This window comes from Lutjanus erythropterus, chromosome 1 (genome assembly GCF_056507025.1).
Source record: "Lutjanus erythropterus isolate fLutEry1 chromosome 1, fLutEry1.hap2, whole genome shotgun sequence".
NCBI lineage: Eukaryota > Metazoa > Chordata > Actinopteri > Lutjaniformes > Lutjanidae > Lutjanus > Lutjanus erythropterus.
In genome coordinates, this window is record NC_139317.1 from 48984721 (window position 1) to 49003355 (window position 18635).

General features: G+C 38.3%; 1 protein-coding gene across 2 annotated transcripts in view; it reads left to right on the plus strand.

The window, feature by feature from the left end:
* The window catches only part of ano1a (anoctamin 1, calcium activated chloride channel a), a 114605-nt gene extending 96454 nt beyond the window's left edge, over positions 1-18151 (plus strand). For both annotated transcript variants that reach the window (XM_084722754.1, XM_084722746.1), the window contains exons 19-25: positions 417-517; positions 1630-1772; positions 7678-7830; positions 10518-10570; positions 10753-10937; positions 15655-15760; positions 17602-18151. In XM_084722754.1, coding sequence (XP_084578880.1) covers positions 417-517; positions 1630-1772; positions 7678-7830; positions 10518-10570; positions 10753-10937; positions 15655-15760; positions 17602-17844 — 984 coding nt within the window. In that variant the 3' untranslated portion in view covers positions 17845-18151. The remainder of the gene's footprint in view (positions 1-416; positions 518-1629; positions 1773-7677; positions 7831-10517; positions 10571-10752; positions 10938-15654; positions 15761-17601) is intronic.
* Positions 18152-18635: the final 484 nt, after the last annotated feature.

The window sequence follows — 18635 nt, forward strand, 5'->3', positions numbered from 1 at the left end:
ATGCCAGATATATGACCTGTTTGCTTGCAGATCAGATCTGAGATTGAATTTACGCTTAGCCACATGTAAAGTATTTGTCTCTGTTGGTCATATCAAGAAAACTTTTGCACTTTAGCAGTTTAGTGACAATGATAAGAGATTAGCTAGCATTTGCTCACAACTATCCATATACTACTGCAAGCATATGAGTGAGACAATGGTTTTATGGACATCACAGCTGTAACACACGCCCCTCTATCAGACATTAGATTGTCTGACAGAGGGTCATTTGGGGTTTAGGACAAGGCTTGACTTGACTTTCCACTCCCCTCTGTCAACTCTTTAACTGCCCCTCCCTTCCTCCATCCCTCCCTCTTTTCTCCCTCACTCTCCTTTCTTGACACTTTCTGACACTTGTTCCCTCTCTCTCTTTCCAGTGTGCCCACGCTGGCTGCCTTATGGAGCTCTGCATCCAGTTGTGCATTACCATGCTTGGCAAGCAGCTCATCCAGAACAACCTGTTTGAGATTGGCATACCGTGAGTGCAAAGCATACACTGTGCAACAGACGCACACTTTCCCATGACTCTACCACACAGAAATGCCATATACAGAGACCCAGTCCTTTAACTGCCTGTCTGTCACACTTCCCTCAGAAGCAGACAACACCTTGTTTAACTCTGTCAGACTACTTTTGTCAATGTAATAAAAACAGTTAGATGTGTCTATTATTTTGTCCACCCCATTCATAACAATGAGGGTCACCTCAATGTTAAATGAATACAATTCAGCAGCACCAAATACTCCTTAAAGTAGAATAGAATCTTTATTCTCTGTATTGTGCGCCAGGGTGGAAATTTGTCTTCAGCTACGTACAGAACAAATACATAGTTAAAATCAAATACTCATTCATTTCATTTTCTGTAACTGCTTATCCCCAAAAGGACGTAGGCTGCTGGAGTCTATCCCAGCTGACATTGGGTGAGAGGCGGGGTACATCCTGGACAAGTCACCAGTTCATCACAGGGCTGACACATAGAGACAGACAACCACTCAAACTCACATTCACACCTACAGACAATTTAGAGTCACCAATTAACCTAGCATGCATGTTTTTAGACATGGGAGGAAGCCGGAGAACCCGGAGAGAACCCACACAGACACGAGGAGAACATGCAAACTCTGCACAGAAAGGCCCTGACCTAGCCAGCTGGAGACTCAGGACCTTCTTGCTGTGAGGTGGCAGTGCTAACCACTGCACCACTGTGCCGGTCAGATCAAAAACTATTAAACATTAATTAGTTAACATTAAAAGCAGTTCATGGTGGCACTCCTACAGCTCAGTTAATAGAGTGCATGCCCCATGTGCTGTTAATTCTCTGCAGCAGCCGCTGGTTCGACTTCCATTTGCAGTCCATTTAAACCACTTTCCACAATAGTTTTGTCAACAAACTATAAAATGTGTTAATTGTCACAGAGGCCACAGAGTTTCCTGAGAAGATAAAGTCGCTGTGAGCATCTATTAGAAATACACTCCAGTGAAATGATAGTTGTGTAAAAGCACAATTAATACAATCACACTCGTCTAATACTGTGAAAAGAAACTGGGCTTACATGTGCTGTTTCCATCACTGCCTGCTGGTCTGTGTAGGAAGCTGAAGAAACTGCTCCGGAGGAGGAAGTCAGAGCTGGACTCAAAGCAAGAGGAGGAGCTGAACAAAACCCTGCAGCGCCACGAGAAAGACCACATCCTGGGTCCTTTTGTTGGCCTCAGCCCTGAGTACATGGAGATGAGTGAGTCTAAACACAAGACACAAACATACACAACATACACACTGCTGTCTTTCAGTGTACATGTTATTAAAAGTCTTTTAGGCTTAAAAATTAAGTTATATGAACCCAGGTTGGGTCTACCAAACTGGCATGTGATGATGTGAAACATGACAATTGATGATATCATTGATGGGTCTGAAAGTGTCTTTGTCTTGGGACTACATCCATAATTTAGTTGTGTTTAAAATGAAAATGATAAACACAACATGGAGACATAGTACGATGACCAGCAGCAACAGCTTCTTTTTGTCTCTCCCATGTGTCAAAAACCAAACAACAACAACAACTCTGAGGGGACACACTACCTCAAACACAGAGGGCTTTTTTCAGTAAATCTTGGAAAGACTCTATTTGTGCATAAATGAACATTCCTGACCATTTTTACTGTCATTTCTGCATCATCTTATATTATCTTGACTAGAGCTGCAACGATTAATCGATTGTGAATTGATTGTTAATTTAATCACCAACTATTTTGGTGATCAATTACTCAGTTTGACTGATTTTTAAATCAAATCAGTCAGACTTCTCTGATTTCAGCTTCTTAAATGTGAATATTTTCTCCTCTCTTACTCCTCAGTAATATTCAGTAAACTCAGTATCTTTGGTTTGTGGACAAAACAAGACATTCACCATTTTATAGACCAAACAACCAGTGGTGGATTTTTGGAAACTTACACTACACCACTGCATCTCAAAGATAAATATTGTTCTTCTGACTTCACTACATTTCTAAGAAGGTTGTCATTACTCGTTACTTTTAGGCTAAGCACAGCTTTGAAGTCAGCTGTTGCTGCTTTTTCTTCTAAACTGCAATTGGTCACATGCTGTGTTCCTCACAAAAGGAAACCAACCACAGTAGCTCCTCTCAAATGGGACTGATGTAAAAGTGGAAATGCGTCATCCAGGCGTTCTGTAACAAGAACAAGCAAACTCTCTCTTTCATTCAAGCAAAACTCAGTAATGGTGACATCAGGAGAAATACAAAATTAAATCTCAAGATTATTATAATTATAAAGGATATAATATATAATCTAATATATAATTAGAAAAAGAGAAATCATTCCAGGTAGGCTTTTAATGTTGGATTGTTTTTATCAGGGTGAAAAATATCTCATAATTCATGTATATACTGCCTCTGAAGACAGAAAGAAATCTCAGTTATTTAACTTGGAGAACAACTTACAGTTGGCTTCAATCAATTTTATGCAGTGATTTTAATACAGTTACATCAGAAAATGACAATAGCTGTCCTTTTTGTTTTTGATTGTATTTCTATGCTGAAGTTTTTATAGGTGTTTCTATAGACTTTGTGTAGCAGAGTGGTTCTACAAGCAGGTCAGTGCATCATTAGATTGTTTCAGAGAGTTACAAGCTTATAAATGCATCATGAAAACAATACAGCATGTATTGATATTAGAAAATGTACTTTGTAATTTGTACTTTTGAATACTTAACTATTTTTAAAAGCAAGTACTCTAGTACTTTAACTTGAGTAAAATTTTGACTGATCAGTTTTGACTTGTAGTTGAGTAATATTTGACCAGGAGTATCTGTACTTTGACTCAAGCACTGGGGTTGAGTACTTTGTCCACCACTGCAAATCACTATATCAATTAATTGACAAAATAATCAACAGATTAATTGGTAATGAATATTTATTTGCAGCCCTAATCTTGACACCTTATTTAAAACATATACACGTTAAGTACTTTATAAATGAGAAAGAAGGGTCTTTCATTGTTTTCACTTCCTCTCATCACAAAACAATATAGGATGTTTTAGTTTTTGTCATAAATGAGAGAAAATAAATACATTTAGGTCGAATTAACAGACTAATTTTTTAAACTCATCAGTAAAACAATACACAGATTTTAAATGATTCATAAAAAGGGTACTGCAGGTATAAATCTTTGCTAATTTGCTAAATTTCTTTGACAATATTTCATGTACTTGGTGACACAAATAAAATCTTCTGTGACCCACCTGTGGGTCACAACACAGACCAGTATGAACCATAGGCATCGTCCATTGGCCCAGTTCTTATATAAACTACAGCTGTTATCTGGACGGTTTGTAGTTTCATCCTTGCAGATTCTTCTCCTCTCCCTCTCCCTGCTGCTCCCTTGTCTTCCATGTTGATATTTGCTAACAGCAAAGGTCCTCATATTCATCATCATCTTCATCTCTTCTGTGAGAGTGGTGTCTTCTGCTTGCTGAAATGCTTGTATGTTTATATCAGCCTTTTTAAAGCCTAACCTTTGCAGAGCAAACCATGTTGAGGTCAAAACTAACAAGCACAATGGCTGCAACCACTTTATAACAATCACTTTAATGTTCAGCTTCTGTGTACCTACAAACACATTCAGTCACTCCTGGTTCTTTGTTCAGACCTCTGCTTGACATTGTAAATGTCAGCTCCTCTCAGCGCAGTCTGTCAGCTTGATTGAGTGAACTAGCAAACAGTCCTCTGATAAAAGCCTCTGAAATACAAACTGATTTCCTTGTTTAGGTACACTGTGTTGACCTTTAATTTAATAAAAGACCAATTTCACAACACACAGAATGTCAGTGATGTGGAAACCCTCGAGCTAGATCATGCTCCATGTGCAGAAGAGATGTATACACATGCCTGTATGTGTGTGTTAAATGAAGATACGTAGATTACATGGTACATTTTACAACATGTGTTGGCTTGAATATTGAAAATCTGTACTCAAGTAAAAATACTGTTACATTGCTAAAATTATACTTAATTACAAATAAAATTACTGGTGTTAGAAATATACTTAAGTAAAAGTACAAAGTATTTGTCACAAAAACTACTCAGAGTATTAGTTACTTTTAACTGTTGATGTCACAGTCACTTCTCCAAACTAGGGCTGCAAATTTTGTACATATTCCTGAACCAATAGTTGAAAACAATAACAACTGATTAATCATTAATAATTTCTAAGATACAAGCCCTCAAAACATCCTCAGCTTTTTTTTTTTTTTAATTTTTCTATTTTTTTTCTTTTTTCTTTTTATTCTTTAATGAACAAATGGATCCATCAGACAAAACAATGTCAAATTAGGTGCAGTTACTGCCATGACTATTGATTAAATATCCATAAATACATTTTTAATTGGTTAATTTTTTAATGGCAAATAATCTATTAATCATTAACATCTTTACTCCAAATGTGTGCTGCCACAGCATTTTGTTTTGTTTTTTGTCCATATGTCCTGGTTTTTCATTGTTGCATTTGTGATCACACCGCATTGGCTACTTAATTAAAATAAAATGTTTGGATATTAATTCAAATTGTACTTAGTACTAAACTATAATTTTAAAAGTAACTAAGTAGATTATATCTTGTAATGCATGCTTAAGTATGAGTAAAAGTACAAGCTTGGAAATCTACTCATAAAAGTACAAGTATCCCAAAAACTACTTAATTACAGTAATTCGAGTATTTGTAATTAGTTACTTCCAGCCCTCCATTTAACAAGAGAGATTGCACAGTCCCCAGCAGTGTGTATAAACCTGATGGTCACTCAGAGACTCTGTAAAGCTCGCTCACACAAACTCTATGCTTTTCACTGTAAGTTTCATTGTACATTATACAAGATGCGTACAGTACAATAGCCACAAAAATTGATCTAACAAAGGCAAAACCTGGCATGAACCCTCTTCTCTAAGCAGAGCCACACTGCAAAACAAACTACCTGTAAATGGCTCAGCATTGACTGTAGTAACTGTAGCTACAACACATCCATCAGATCTTACAAACTACAGTATTTGGTGTAACATAATTAAAAGTGAAGTGAATAATAAGCACCAGTGTGGGTTACGCTGCAGAGCCTATGTAATATGTAGTAATTTTGCATCTTAATCTTAATCTTAATCTTAATCTTTTAACCTTTTAAAGCAGCAGTTCTCACAGTGTGGCCTGCAGGTCAGTGGCAGCTGTCAGAAACATTTTGTGTAGGCCCAAATGTGACATGAAATGCTTTACACTTCTCTAACTTTCAATCACCTACATTTAATACATTACCCAACTACCCAAAGAGGATTTTCCTTCATCACAAGTACAGATACAGACACATTTTACTCATTCTCATACTTAGACTTGTAAAAGTACCTCCCAGATCCTCGTTTCAAGCCTATTTTTTAGCCTCTTTCAGCTCATTGTTTTGGTCTCACATTCAGCAGAGTCTGCTCTCATCAACCTTCCTTCCAGCAGTGGCAGGCAGCTGTCTAAAATAAACCCACTGTACAACCTGCCCTGCTTCCAGACAGGAAACCTGATGGAGACCAGAACAGAGCTAAAAGAAGAATGAATATTGACTGAATATTCATAAGCAGGGTAGGGATGGTTCCTTAGAAAATGTATTCCTATGTAGTTACTAATTACTTGTCAAATAATGTAATCAGTAATTCATCATAAAAAATCTAAATAAATCAGTATCCAAGTATTAAAATGTTGTATGTAATTTGTTACTTTTGGATTACCTCAAAATAAAGTGTGATGAAATTGTTTGTCCTTATATAGGGCTTTAGGGCTGCAACTAACAATTATTTTCATTATTGATTAATCATCTGATTATTTTCTTAATTAATCAATTAGTTGTTGTTGTCCATGAAATGTCAGAAAATGGTGAAAAATGTTGATCAAAGTCCAAGATTACATCCTCACTTGTCAAGGATTTTCAGTTTAATGTCAGAGAGGGGTAAAGAAACCAGAATATATTTACATTTAAGAAGATGACATTCGAGATGTTTGACTTTTATTTATTTAAAAATATTCAAAATGATGAATAAATTATCAAAATAGATGTCAAAATAAGTGTTTTTAGTTTGTCCAGCTCTTCCTTTGTTATGCACAACTGATTGATTGATTGATTGATTGATTGATTGATTGATTGATTGATTGATTGATTGATTGATTGAAAGACAAAAAAATTACAAAATTTCTACCCAGTGAAGCATTTTTTCACTAGAGGCCATAATAAAGAATTGGCAAATGTGTGCAGTGTGCATGGTAGGATATTATTCTTTATTTTAAATTTGTAATCCTGCTAATATTCTCCATTTTTACTAAATGTAACTGTAATCTGATTATTTATCTGTAACTGTAATGAAATACAGTCATCTTTTCATATTCAGATTATGTAATCTGTTACTCCAGAAGCCTCTACATAAAGGTCCAGGTCAATTATAATTATTTAATAATTTCATGGGAAATTACCAATAATTACCAAGTAATATTTTTTAAATTTCTTTTATGTGATAATTAGCAAGTACTGTCTTCATGTAGTGGGTGGTAATTTATCACAAACTTTGGGGTAAATTTCCAGTTATTTTCTAAGAATGTTCAAATATGTGAACCACTTACTTGCATGAAAATGACACTTTTAAATTATCACATACTTACTTTTAAATTTTGGGATAATTTATCAGTTAATTCAAAGAAATCTCAAATTTGTTGCTTGGTAATTACCACCAACTACATGAAAATGGCACTTGCTAATTATCACATAATTTACCATGAATTTTGGGGGTAATCTGAATAACAAGTCCAACATACAAAAGCACTGAGGAACACATTTGGGTTTCTCCATCTTCATCCTGACTTGAATTTTATTTTATTCCCAATTATATTTTCACATTTACATAGATTTGACCAAATATCTAGGTCACAAATCAGTCACATGGCCATCAAAATGTTATTTCACCCAAAATTGATGGACAGAGTCAAACATTTTACTACTGAATTGTGTTTGTCCTGTAGTGTGCACAGTCAGTTTCCCTTTTTGAAGCAAAAGTCAAAGTGTTCGTCCAGTAACTTCTGCTGATTTCTTCTCTCGTCTGTGTCCTCAGTCATCCAGTTTGGGATGGTGACTCTCTTTGTAGCCTCTTTCCCTCTGGCTCCTCTCTTCGCTCTTTTGAATAACATCATCGAGATTCGCCTGGATGCCAAGAAGTTTGTTATGGAGCTGCGCAGGCCAATTGCAGCGAAAGCCAAAGACATTGGTAGGTGTCCAAAACCGATCTCACTAATCTTTTACCTTTATTAGGGTGACATATCCTAGATAAGAGCCCAAGGAAGAAAGAAAGAGGAGAGATAAGCTCCTCTGCTCACTGTGTGTTGTGTTGTGCTGTCAGAATGAGAAATGACTAGGGGTGTGTATCTCACTGACTGAGACTGACTCGATTCAAATTTCAATTTATGTTCAACAATACAATATATCTTAGAAATTTTGAAATAGTCAATGATTCGGTTCAATACAATTCAACCCTGTCATGATACGATACAATATGATGCAATACAAGACAATAAAATGTGTCAGTTTTTACATTTTGATTCAACTAATGCTACTTTTGTAGAGTAATATTAGTTGCTAAATAAAATCCTGATAGTTTTACTAAATTTAGTAACAATAGAGACAAAGAGAAGGAGACATTACAGTGCTGTTAACATCTTGTTATGAGTCTCGTGTAAATGAGATCCTGTAGCCTAAATGAGAATCTGTGAACAAACTTTAAAACTGTTTAAAATATTAGTATTTTGCTGCTGCTCTGTTTCATATGAAGAGTGTTGTGGTGGAGCAGTGATGCTCTGTGTTACCTGCTCTCACACTGACATGACGACTCATTTCTCATCTTTCTTATAAAACCTAAATTTATTCTATACTTGCACATTCTGAAAGTTTGGTGGTGCGATGCGGAACAGTGTCACTTCTGTCACTGTTTTCAGCACCATCTGTTTTGAGGAAATGAAGAGGAGACACAGGAGAGGGAGGGGGGAGCACTTGTTTTGTATGATCGTAGCAGCAGGCGTCCAGCGAGTGCAGGCAGAGGCAGGAGGAGAGAGACAATAGAGGAAAGTTAGAGTGGCAGCGACTTGATGCCAAAAATGAAACATATGCGGGTCCTCATGAGAGGCATTGGTGTGCTAGTGCTCCATCGATTTGTTTCCATTTCATGTTCAGCTTTTTACCAATACAGGCCGTCTGAACCGATGCACTCACAGCTTACACATTAAAGTCCAATTCATCGGATGCATGAGTGAATCGTTACACCCCTAGACATGACACAACCTCAGACAAACAAACCACAAATGGTCAAATGGTCACTTGCATATAGGCCATTATGTACAGGTTCTTCCTGTACATAGGAAGACACCCCTTCCTAACAAGTCTCCCACCCCCTCCCCAAGTCCCACGTCCTGTCTTTCTACACTGAGTTTGCAAAAGAGTTTTAAAGACATGAAAAGAGCTGTATTCAGAAGGCAATCAGTGATTCTGAGTGTCCAGATGATGCACTGCTGCAACTGCTCACACGGTATGTGTGGCTGCTCTAACTTGTTAATATGAATGCCGTAATAAAAACCAACAGGTAGCGCTACACACACACACACTACTTAAGCATGTAGTGTGAAGACCAACAAAACACCAGCAGCACAAGGAAAAACTATTCCATTACTGATTTTGCCGCTTGAATGAAATGGAAACAAAGTCTTGAAGCGTTCTGTTCAGCCCTTTCTCTTTACTCCAACTGTTCAGGGTAACAAAAAAGGACCAATACTGAAAGACTGTAACTTTGAAGATACCCTTGTTTTCACGCAGTCAGACTGCAGACTGTAGCAAAGCATTATTCAGCCCATCCTCTTGCACTGTTCCACCTGCTTCTTTAACACGTTATCTGTCACTATTCAGTACAAACTTGTATTGTTGTATGCGTGTGACCCTGCTGCCCTCTGAAGCGGGCACTGAGGTGCTGAAGGGCTCGCTGTTAGAACTGCCTGATCCCTGCAGCCACAGGCTGCATAAATAATAGGCCTCGCTGACCTGGCCTGAGTGTGTGTTGTTGTCTGGTATATGTTGTTACTGTGTGTTGTTTGCTGTCTTATGTGTACAGTGCTGTGGAAGAATTTCTTCTTGGGGACAGTAAAATCCAAGTCTAATATCTGACACTGGATATCAAATGCATCATTAAATTCTGATGTGTTTAAAAAAAATATAAAAACTGATACGTGCCTGCAGATGCAGTATCACATAAGTAACTTGTAAAGTGAAGCTAAGACTGTTATGGATCAACTCCTTCAAGCAAGTTTCATATCAGTTCTCTTGAATATAGAGAAGTGAACTGACATAGAACCCATGGTTCTGGTCATCAGTAATATCAAACAACATATCTTTGGTAACACAACATACAGAGAAGTATGTCTACCTCTCACACAGAGTGCTTGCGCCATCTAGTGATGACTGATACTTACTGACCCTACTGTATATGGGCTTTTCACTCTGCATTTAGCCACTGACTCAGGGAGCTGTTAGCCAAGGGCTAAGAAAGCTTTCATTCTGGCCTAAGACTAGCTAGCCCTGCAGGGTTAGCCCTGCGTTTGTGGGGTTATCCTCTGAAAATCATCCAAACTAAAAGATTAGGTGAAGAAGATGATCAGCCAGATTAATGCAAAACACCTGTGTGGATGTACAGAGGCTTTAACACAGTGTTAAAAGAAAGGCAGTGTGAATCATATAGCCCTGTGTTTAGCTTAACCCTGGCTTAACAATGTGTTTGTGAAAAGGGGCTAAGTTATCCCAGGGTTAACTCCTAGCTCAGAGCTAAGAATATGCAGCCTGAAAAGCTGTAAAGAGTGCTCACATGTTGAAGCTACTGTGTTCACCTTAATAACAGCCCCTCCTGTCTCTCTGCAGGCATCTGGTACAACCTCCTGAGAGGCCTCAGCAAGGTAGCAGTCATTGTTAATGTAAGTCTAACATCACTGTATAGTTGTCCTTCCAAAACATGCCAGGGTCAGTCCAACACATGCTGGAAAATGAATGAAAATATTTGGTCAGTGTTTTCTTCTTTTGTGAGTCCTGTTTAAGCTGCTCATTTGATTTGATAAAGACAATAAGGTGATGAGCAGCTCTCTGTCCCACCCCCCAGGCTTTTGTCATCTCCTTCACCTCTGACTTCATCCCACGACTTGTCTACCAGTACATGTACAGTCCTGACGGCACCATGCACGGCTTCGTCAATCACACTCTGTCTTACTTCAACGTCAGTGACTTCCAGCCAGGCACAGATCCTCTCCAACCAATGCACCTGGGCTACATGGTGGAAATGTGCAGGTAAGGTTTCACTTTACAGCCAGCTGCACTCGACTCTGGTCCCAACATCTGCATCAGCTGACTCACTTCCACAGTTATTATGTTTTTGTATATTATATATTTATATTTTATTTTTTAATTTTCATGTCTGTTTTTATTTCATTTTTATTTTTTGTTTTCAGTTCAGTTTAGTTTTGTTTAAACATTTCAAGTTTGAATTTCATTTTTATTAGTTTCAGTATTAGTATTATTAGTTTTAGTATGATGATGGCATGGTAGTATTTGTCAGGGGCAGATTTAAGAAGTTCAGAACAGGTATCATAACCCAAACACAACTCTTTGTGAAGGCAACTGACGCAGTCATGTAGACATCCCAGACTTAAGGCGTTTTCACACCTTCCTCATTTGGTTGAGTTAAAACCTGTTTAGTCTGGTTTGTTTGGGCTGTCAGTCGCTCCCTGGTGCAGACCAAAGAACCAAACTGAGTTAGCCTCAAAGGGAGGGTCTCGGTCCAGTTCCGAACGAATTCTGGTGTGGTTCATTTGTGGCGTGAAAAACAAACAAATCAGCCGCAGGATTATATGATAACAGATGTGATGTTAGCATGATTTCAAAAGTTAAACTGCTAATAAATACATGAGCTGACTGCTAAATCTGTTCAGGAGGCGATCATATAATTGATAAGACATGTACAGTCTATGTTTATGAAATTCATTCAGTAACAGGGTAAGTAATTCAGCACAGGTATTTTTCCTGATTAACAGGCCAAAAGATGTTAAAACTGCTGTGCTTGCATCCTACTCCGTGTGCTTTGACTGATTAAAAAGTGTGTGACAGCTATCCCACAATAATACAATGATTAAGCATGTGGCACACATGAAAAAGTTGAGGGGCAATGCACTCCGTCACTCCCTCCCTCTCTCTCAAAACAAAAATCCCAGAGCCTCCTTCTTATTCTTTTCTTCTCCCACCCAAACTCAATATATAAATATCTACAGTCAGGCTGGCAGATGCAGCGCTGCAGCGTGCTGTCTGTGTGGCCATTAGACACATACAAGCCATCTGTCAGTCATTATTCATTATATGTTCAAATTTGCTAAATAATGTTTATGATTATTTCTTTGTGACCTTAAATATACACATGTGAGGATACTGTACACATCATCAATGGCCACAGTCACCACAAATGGACTAATATCACAATGGTTCACATTGCACAGGGGTACAAGGCAAGGATGCCCACTCTTCCCATAATTATTCGCCATTTTCATTGAACCACTCACAGCAGCCATCCATCAAAATAGAAACATCACAGGTATTCAATCAAAAAACACACACCATTAGACTAGCCTTTATGGTGACGACCTACTATTTTATCTGCAAATCCATCCTCCTCATTGCCTGAAACCATTGGCCTCATAAATACGTTTTCCCATATCTCAGGTTACACGATTTATTCGACTAATTCATTCTTCCACTCAGCTCCAGCAGCTGGGATGTGGCATCCCAATCACCACTTCCTTCTCTGCGCACTGGTAACATCACATACTTAGGTGTCAATATTTCCCCTAGGCTGTCAGAGTTGGTCAATCTCAATTTCAGCCCATTACTCAAAACCATAGAACACAACCTCCAGCGTTGGATGAATCTTCTGTTATCACTCATGGGCAGAATTGCAACAATCAAAATGACAACACTTCCCATGATCAACTACCTTTTCTCAATGATCCCCATAAAACCACCATCATCCTAGTTCAAATCCCTAGACTCTGTAATGTCAAATTTCTACCAGAAAATAAAACACCTAGAATCAAATTAGCCACTCTACAAAAACCAAAAACCCAAGGAGGTCTGGAAGCTCCAAATTTTCTCAATTACTTAATTTCCCACCAACTCCAGTATATTCACAGATGGACCAATCCCAATCAATCTGACCGCCTCTGGATTGACATAGAACAAACATCATGTAAAGAGATTCATATTTCAGACCTACCATTCATAACCCGCTCCATCGTACATCACCATTGCTTCAAAAACCCTGCCATAGCCACAACTCTGACAGCCTGGTGGAAATTCCACCAAATAACTAACACCACAATCACACCCACCAACTACTCCCCCATCAGGAACAATCCCGACTTTTTAATGAACAGGAAACCTCTTAACTCAATATCATGGATTAGTAAAGGCATTACACACCTCAAACATATTTTTCAGAGTAACATTCTAGTCTCATTTCCTTATCTGGTCCAGAGGTATGGCATCAGGGAGGGTCAGAACCTACCATACCTCCAGATTAAGTCCTCTATTCAGACAAAATTTATATGAAATAAGCCAATTTAGATCTTCCCCCGGGAGTCTGCTAACTTTTTTTCAAATTGAACTTTTTCTTCCGACGCACCTGTCAGACATTTCAGGTGTGCAGAGACCTTCTCAACAGATCTTCCCCCATTAACATCAACACTCATCAATATCACCAAATGAAAAAAAACTACTATCCCGTATTTACAAAATGATATCCACAACTGACTCAACAATATCCATTCTGTCCAAAAACTGAGAAATAGACCTACATATTCTCCCTATCTAATGCTATCATTATGTCAGAAATTTGTCAATCAAAAAATTCTGGCTGGAGATCACTGACAACCTCTCTCTCATCTTGGGCTGCCACATCCCTCTATCCCCCTCTGTAACAACTCTGGGAAGTTGAGACTCAGGTGCAGAGAACACACAGGAGGCAGAGTGAGGTTCAAATGAAAATCACTGTCTTTACTGAAGTCCAAAAAATGCAAACACAGGGAGTCCAAAAAGGCAAACAAAAACAGACAGGGAAAAAAGGCACAAAACTATAATCCCATAAACAGGCGAAGTCCAAATGGAAACATGAGGTCTATAACAGCACCTAGCAGCTTCACAGACAATAGAGACAATCTGGCAGAGACATGTGGAGCTGGTGGGGGTATAAATACACAGGGATGGCAAGGAGGGTAATCAGGGGCAGGTGAGTGAGTGGCCTCAGGTGCAGTTGATGAGGGGCGGGAAAACACAGGAAACTGAAAAGACACGAGGTAGCGTTAAAAAATAAAACAGGAAACAACATAATAAAACCCAGAATGTTACACCCTCACTCTGCTTACTATCCAACACCAACCTAAACAACACATCAAACAGAATACTTTCAGTAGCCCTAACAACCGCCAACAAAACTATCCTCATGAACTGGAAATCAAGAAATCAAATTAATATCACACACTGGAAAAGTCTCTATGTAGTCTTGACTACATATCAATGGAAAAACTATCTGCCTCAATCAATAAACAATCAACAGATTTTGATGTCATCTGGAATCCATTCAGTCACACCATAACCTTGTAACTCCTACACCGACTTTTCTCACAACCCCTCTTTGCCTGCCATCAGTGAACGATAAACACTTAACGTCCATACACATGCATCTTTTTGCCTGTCCACCATCCACAAGAAACATACATCCCATTTCTAACATCCCATTTCATATCATCACACCAGAACACATGCAATCCACCCCCCCTTTTTTTTCTTCTTCTTCCCTTCTGATCTATTGTCTTCATGCAATTATCCTATACTGTTATTACTAACATTATTAAGATTTTTGACATTGCTGTTTATATGTGTGCATATATGGATAAAATACTGTGACAAATTATAATCACTGCTACTATCATTTGCTTTACTTACAGTTTTTGCTCCATTCAATTACTACTGCTATTACTGTTACTATTATTTTTCTGGCTGGCCCCTCCCCCCCAGGCCCCGTGCTGCATGGCTGGTGCTCCATCGGGGAAGGGTGGGGCTGTCCTTGGTGGTCCCTGCTCTATCCTATTTAAGGATATGGGATGGGGGGAGAAATTATGTATGTGTGTATATGTAAGAATACACACAAAATCAAGGATAAAAAGGGAAAGAAAAAGAAAAGATAAATAAACAAATACAATAAACAAAAAGTGAACAAGACTAAAAAAGAATGTCACTCCTCAGTGGGCAGACTCCCTCCCTTGGGTCTGGGTGTGGCCCAAAGCAACAACCACCCTTGCATAAACATATGATTGAATAACTTAAGTTTATAATAAAAGGAAAGTGAAGGAGAGAGACGGAAAGGGAAAAAAAAAAACGAAGGAAGACATAGACACTTGCCCCGCCTACCCCCTGCTGGGGCGCCTGGCCGCATTGCTTTGATCCTGGGGGGGCTGTTTGCCTTTCTGACAATGCGATCTGTCCTCGCCCTTCACTGCTGCATCATTAATTCTAACTATTTTAACTAATGGGTGTCTCTGCATCATTACATTTTTTTTTTTTATTATTTATTTATTTATTTATTTATTTATTATTATTATTATTATTATTATTATTATTATTATTATTATTATTATTATTATTATTATTAGCATTATTCTATTCTATTATAAATTATTCTTATTTATTTTGAATGTTCCTACATATACCCCATGTCTGTCTTTTAGTTTGTAGTTGACTATAATAACTTTGGCTGGGACAATAACAATAATTTTTCACAGAGCCGTGTTCACTATCATACAATCTCATCTGTGTCATTACCATTTGTTTTACTGATGTTTTCATTTTTATGGGGACGGAACATAACTGTCAAATCTGTCAAATACATGAAACCATGTAATTAAATCTTTAAACATGTTCCTAAATAAATTGTATTTCACAGTTCTTCATCTTTCTGTCCCAGGTATAAAGACTACAGAGAGCCTCCATGGTCCAGCACGCCATATGAACTCTCTAAGGAGTTCTGGGCCATTCTGGCTGCCCGCCTTGCCTTTGTCATCGTCTTTCAGGTTTGGAACAACACTCAGATATTAATATCAAAGTGCATTTGCTTCAAATAGGCATGTCACTCACTTTTGTGATTCATATTTTTTATTTCAAATATTAACTGAGTATGAATGTAATGAAGGAGTCTCTTTGGACTTGAATGTGATAAAGCCTTTGGGAGGGACAGCTTGGCCAGCCTGTGGCTTTCTGCTTCTCTTCCACTCATGAATCTCCTCATTTAATTGATTAAGTTACCAGACAGATTTATACTGTAACTCACCATCACTAAACCTTCAAGTTCAGAGTGGCCCACAGAGAACAATCCAAACAAGACAATTATGATTGTTACCTTCAAATAAAACTTCCCTCTGTTTATTTTAATCAGTCCCAGTCCCACTCATCACAGTCACTTTAAAAGTGGTGCTCAATAGAGCCACATGAATTTTTTTGTTCCAGGCATATATGAACTTTTGAACCTTATATCTAACCTTTATTTTATAGATTTGAGCCCTCTGGAGGCAAAACGTACTTCACTGATTGTATAAAGCTTTGTATGGACGCCCATTCCCACAAGGAGAATAAATAATTGCTAACATTTATAATTGAGTACTAAAGTATTTAGATTTAGGAAAACCCGAGTCACAACTTGTCTGTCATAATTCTAGCTCTATTCTTTGTTGTGACAGGACTTTGTCTCTATTGCTTGTAAATATTTAAAAGATAAGAAGTCTAGTCAAAATGTAAATATAATATATGCAATTTCTTGTGTCTTCTTGACTTTATGTAAGTCCAGGTTTTTCCAGTAATAAAAATACTAATACTAATAAAAGTTTTACAACACATTCTCAGGTATCAGATAAGTCAAGTGCAGCTACCCTAGTTTTTCCCATTTTAATCCAACTATCCAGGTAAATTAGCTGAGCTTCCAAAATGTTTGTATGAAAAATCAGGAATCATGAAAATGTTTATGATTCTATCCTGTTCTGGAAAATTAATAAATTAAAAGCTTTTATGATTAGAAAAACACTTTTGGGCGCCCCTATAGCTCAGTCAGTAGGGCGTGCGCACCATGTATTGAGGCTGTTAGTCCTCTGCAGCGGCCGCCGGTTCGAATTCCGCCTGTGGCTCATTTGCTGCATGTCATCCCCTCTATCTTCACCCCCCTTTCCTGTCATACCTTCAGCTTTCGCTGTCAATAAAGGCAAAAAGCCCAAAAAATATCTTAAAAAAAAAAAAAAGAAAAACACTTTTCACAAATGGCAGCAAGAATCACTGGACCTAATAAAATTTGTTTTCTTATCTTCGTTTATATGTGTTTTTTGCCCATACATCAAAAGAAATATGTCTTACACTGAAACTGGTTTAATGAAACCAATGCTTTGTCCTGTTGTTCCCATCAATTGAGAGAACACAGCTCAGGACCCTTTCCTCCCAATCCTTAGGGTGTGTGATATTCAATCCCGGATTGCAGTTGCATCTGCTCTGTTAAGAGAGACAGGGCAAACACATCTCTGACCTAAGGTGTCATAGCAACACTATCAGGAACTACCTCTTGTTTTCCCCAAAATGAACAGACAGCTGCATATGCTGTTGCAAAGAGAGACAGTGTGTCTATTAAGATTTAGTACAGGCCTCCCAGTGACCTCAAGGCCTTAGTTTGATCCAGCATATGAGACCTTAATTTGGAAGATTCCGTATCAATCACAGAGAAACATTTCTATCATTTAATCACAAAAGTAATACCAGATGTAAATTCATCATAGCCTGTCAAAAATGACATAGTTTTAAGGTTACTAGCCTAGAAATCTGTGTTTTAATGAGATGTCGGTATCTGAGGTCTATCTGTTCCATCTGTCATGTACAGAATGTGGTGATGCTCATGAGTGACTTTGTGGACTGGCTGATCCCAGACATCCCCAAGGACATCAGCCTCCAGATGCATAAGGAGAAGATCCTCATGGTGGAGCTCTTTATGAAGGAGGAGCAGGGCAAAAGGCTTGCAGCACGGGACAACCACAACCAGGAAAACTGCACCTCCCCCTCATCAGCCAATAAGAGCCCGCCACAGCCCCGCTCACGGCCCGTGTCGCACGCAAACTGCTGTTAAACTGATGGCTGCCAGGGTCGAGGAAAACAAGCACAGACATCAACAAGCAAACACAACACCTGTACACAAACTGTATATAAGTTAATCAACTGCATTTAAAGCTAGCTGCTAACATTTAAGACAGTTAGAAATTAACACATGATCAGTTTTTATTAACCAGTCTAGCTTCTGCTGCATTCACATTATATGGGAATATTTGCAGGAGGAACAGTTACAATCTAAACTTTGACATGTTCACACCAGAGTTCCTTCTGATTGTCTTTTTAACGCTTTTCCCATGTTAGGATGTGACATTTTACAGAAAGTCAGACTTTGCCATTAACCAAAAAATCCACCAGGTAGTTAGACAACGCTCACAGGATTAATGATTCCCAAACATTATTTACTGGATGTATTTAAAAGGAACAAGCCATTAGCTTCGATTCCCCTGTTGATGACATCATCATTCAGGACATTTGTGTGCCAAACCTAATGTGAACCATATGTTCAAGCAGTAACTTTAACTTGCCATCTCTCCAATGGGGCTTGAATGCAGTTGTTGTATTGAAGACAGCATCTGTCAATCCGTCCAAATGGTCCTGCTGAGAAAAATTTCTTCCCAGTGTCCCACTGGTGAGACAAAACACATGAGGAGTTCCTCCCTCCTACATTCAATGTGTAAAACTCAGATAGATCATTTTCTTTTTTGCACAATTTTATACAAATGCCCGTATTTCTTGATGAACTTTTTTCAAATATGCAGCATGGTCAGGCATGTGAGCTTTGGCTGTTGGGACCAACAAGAAGAGTGT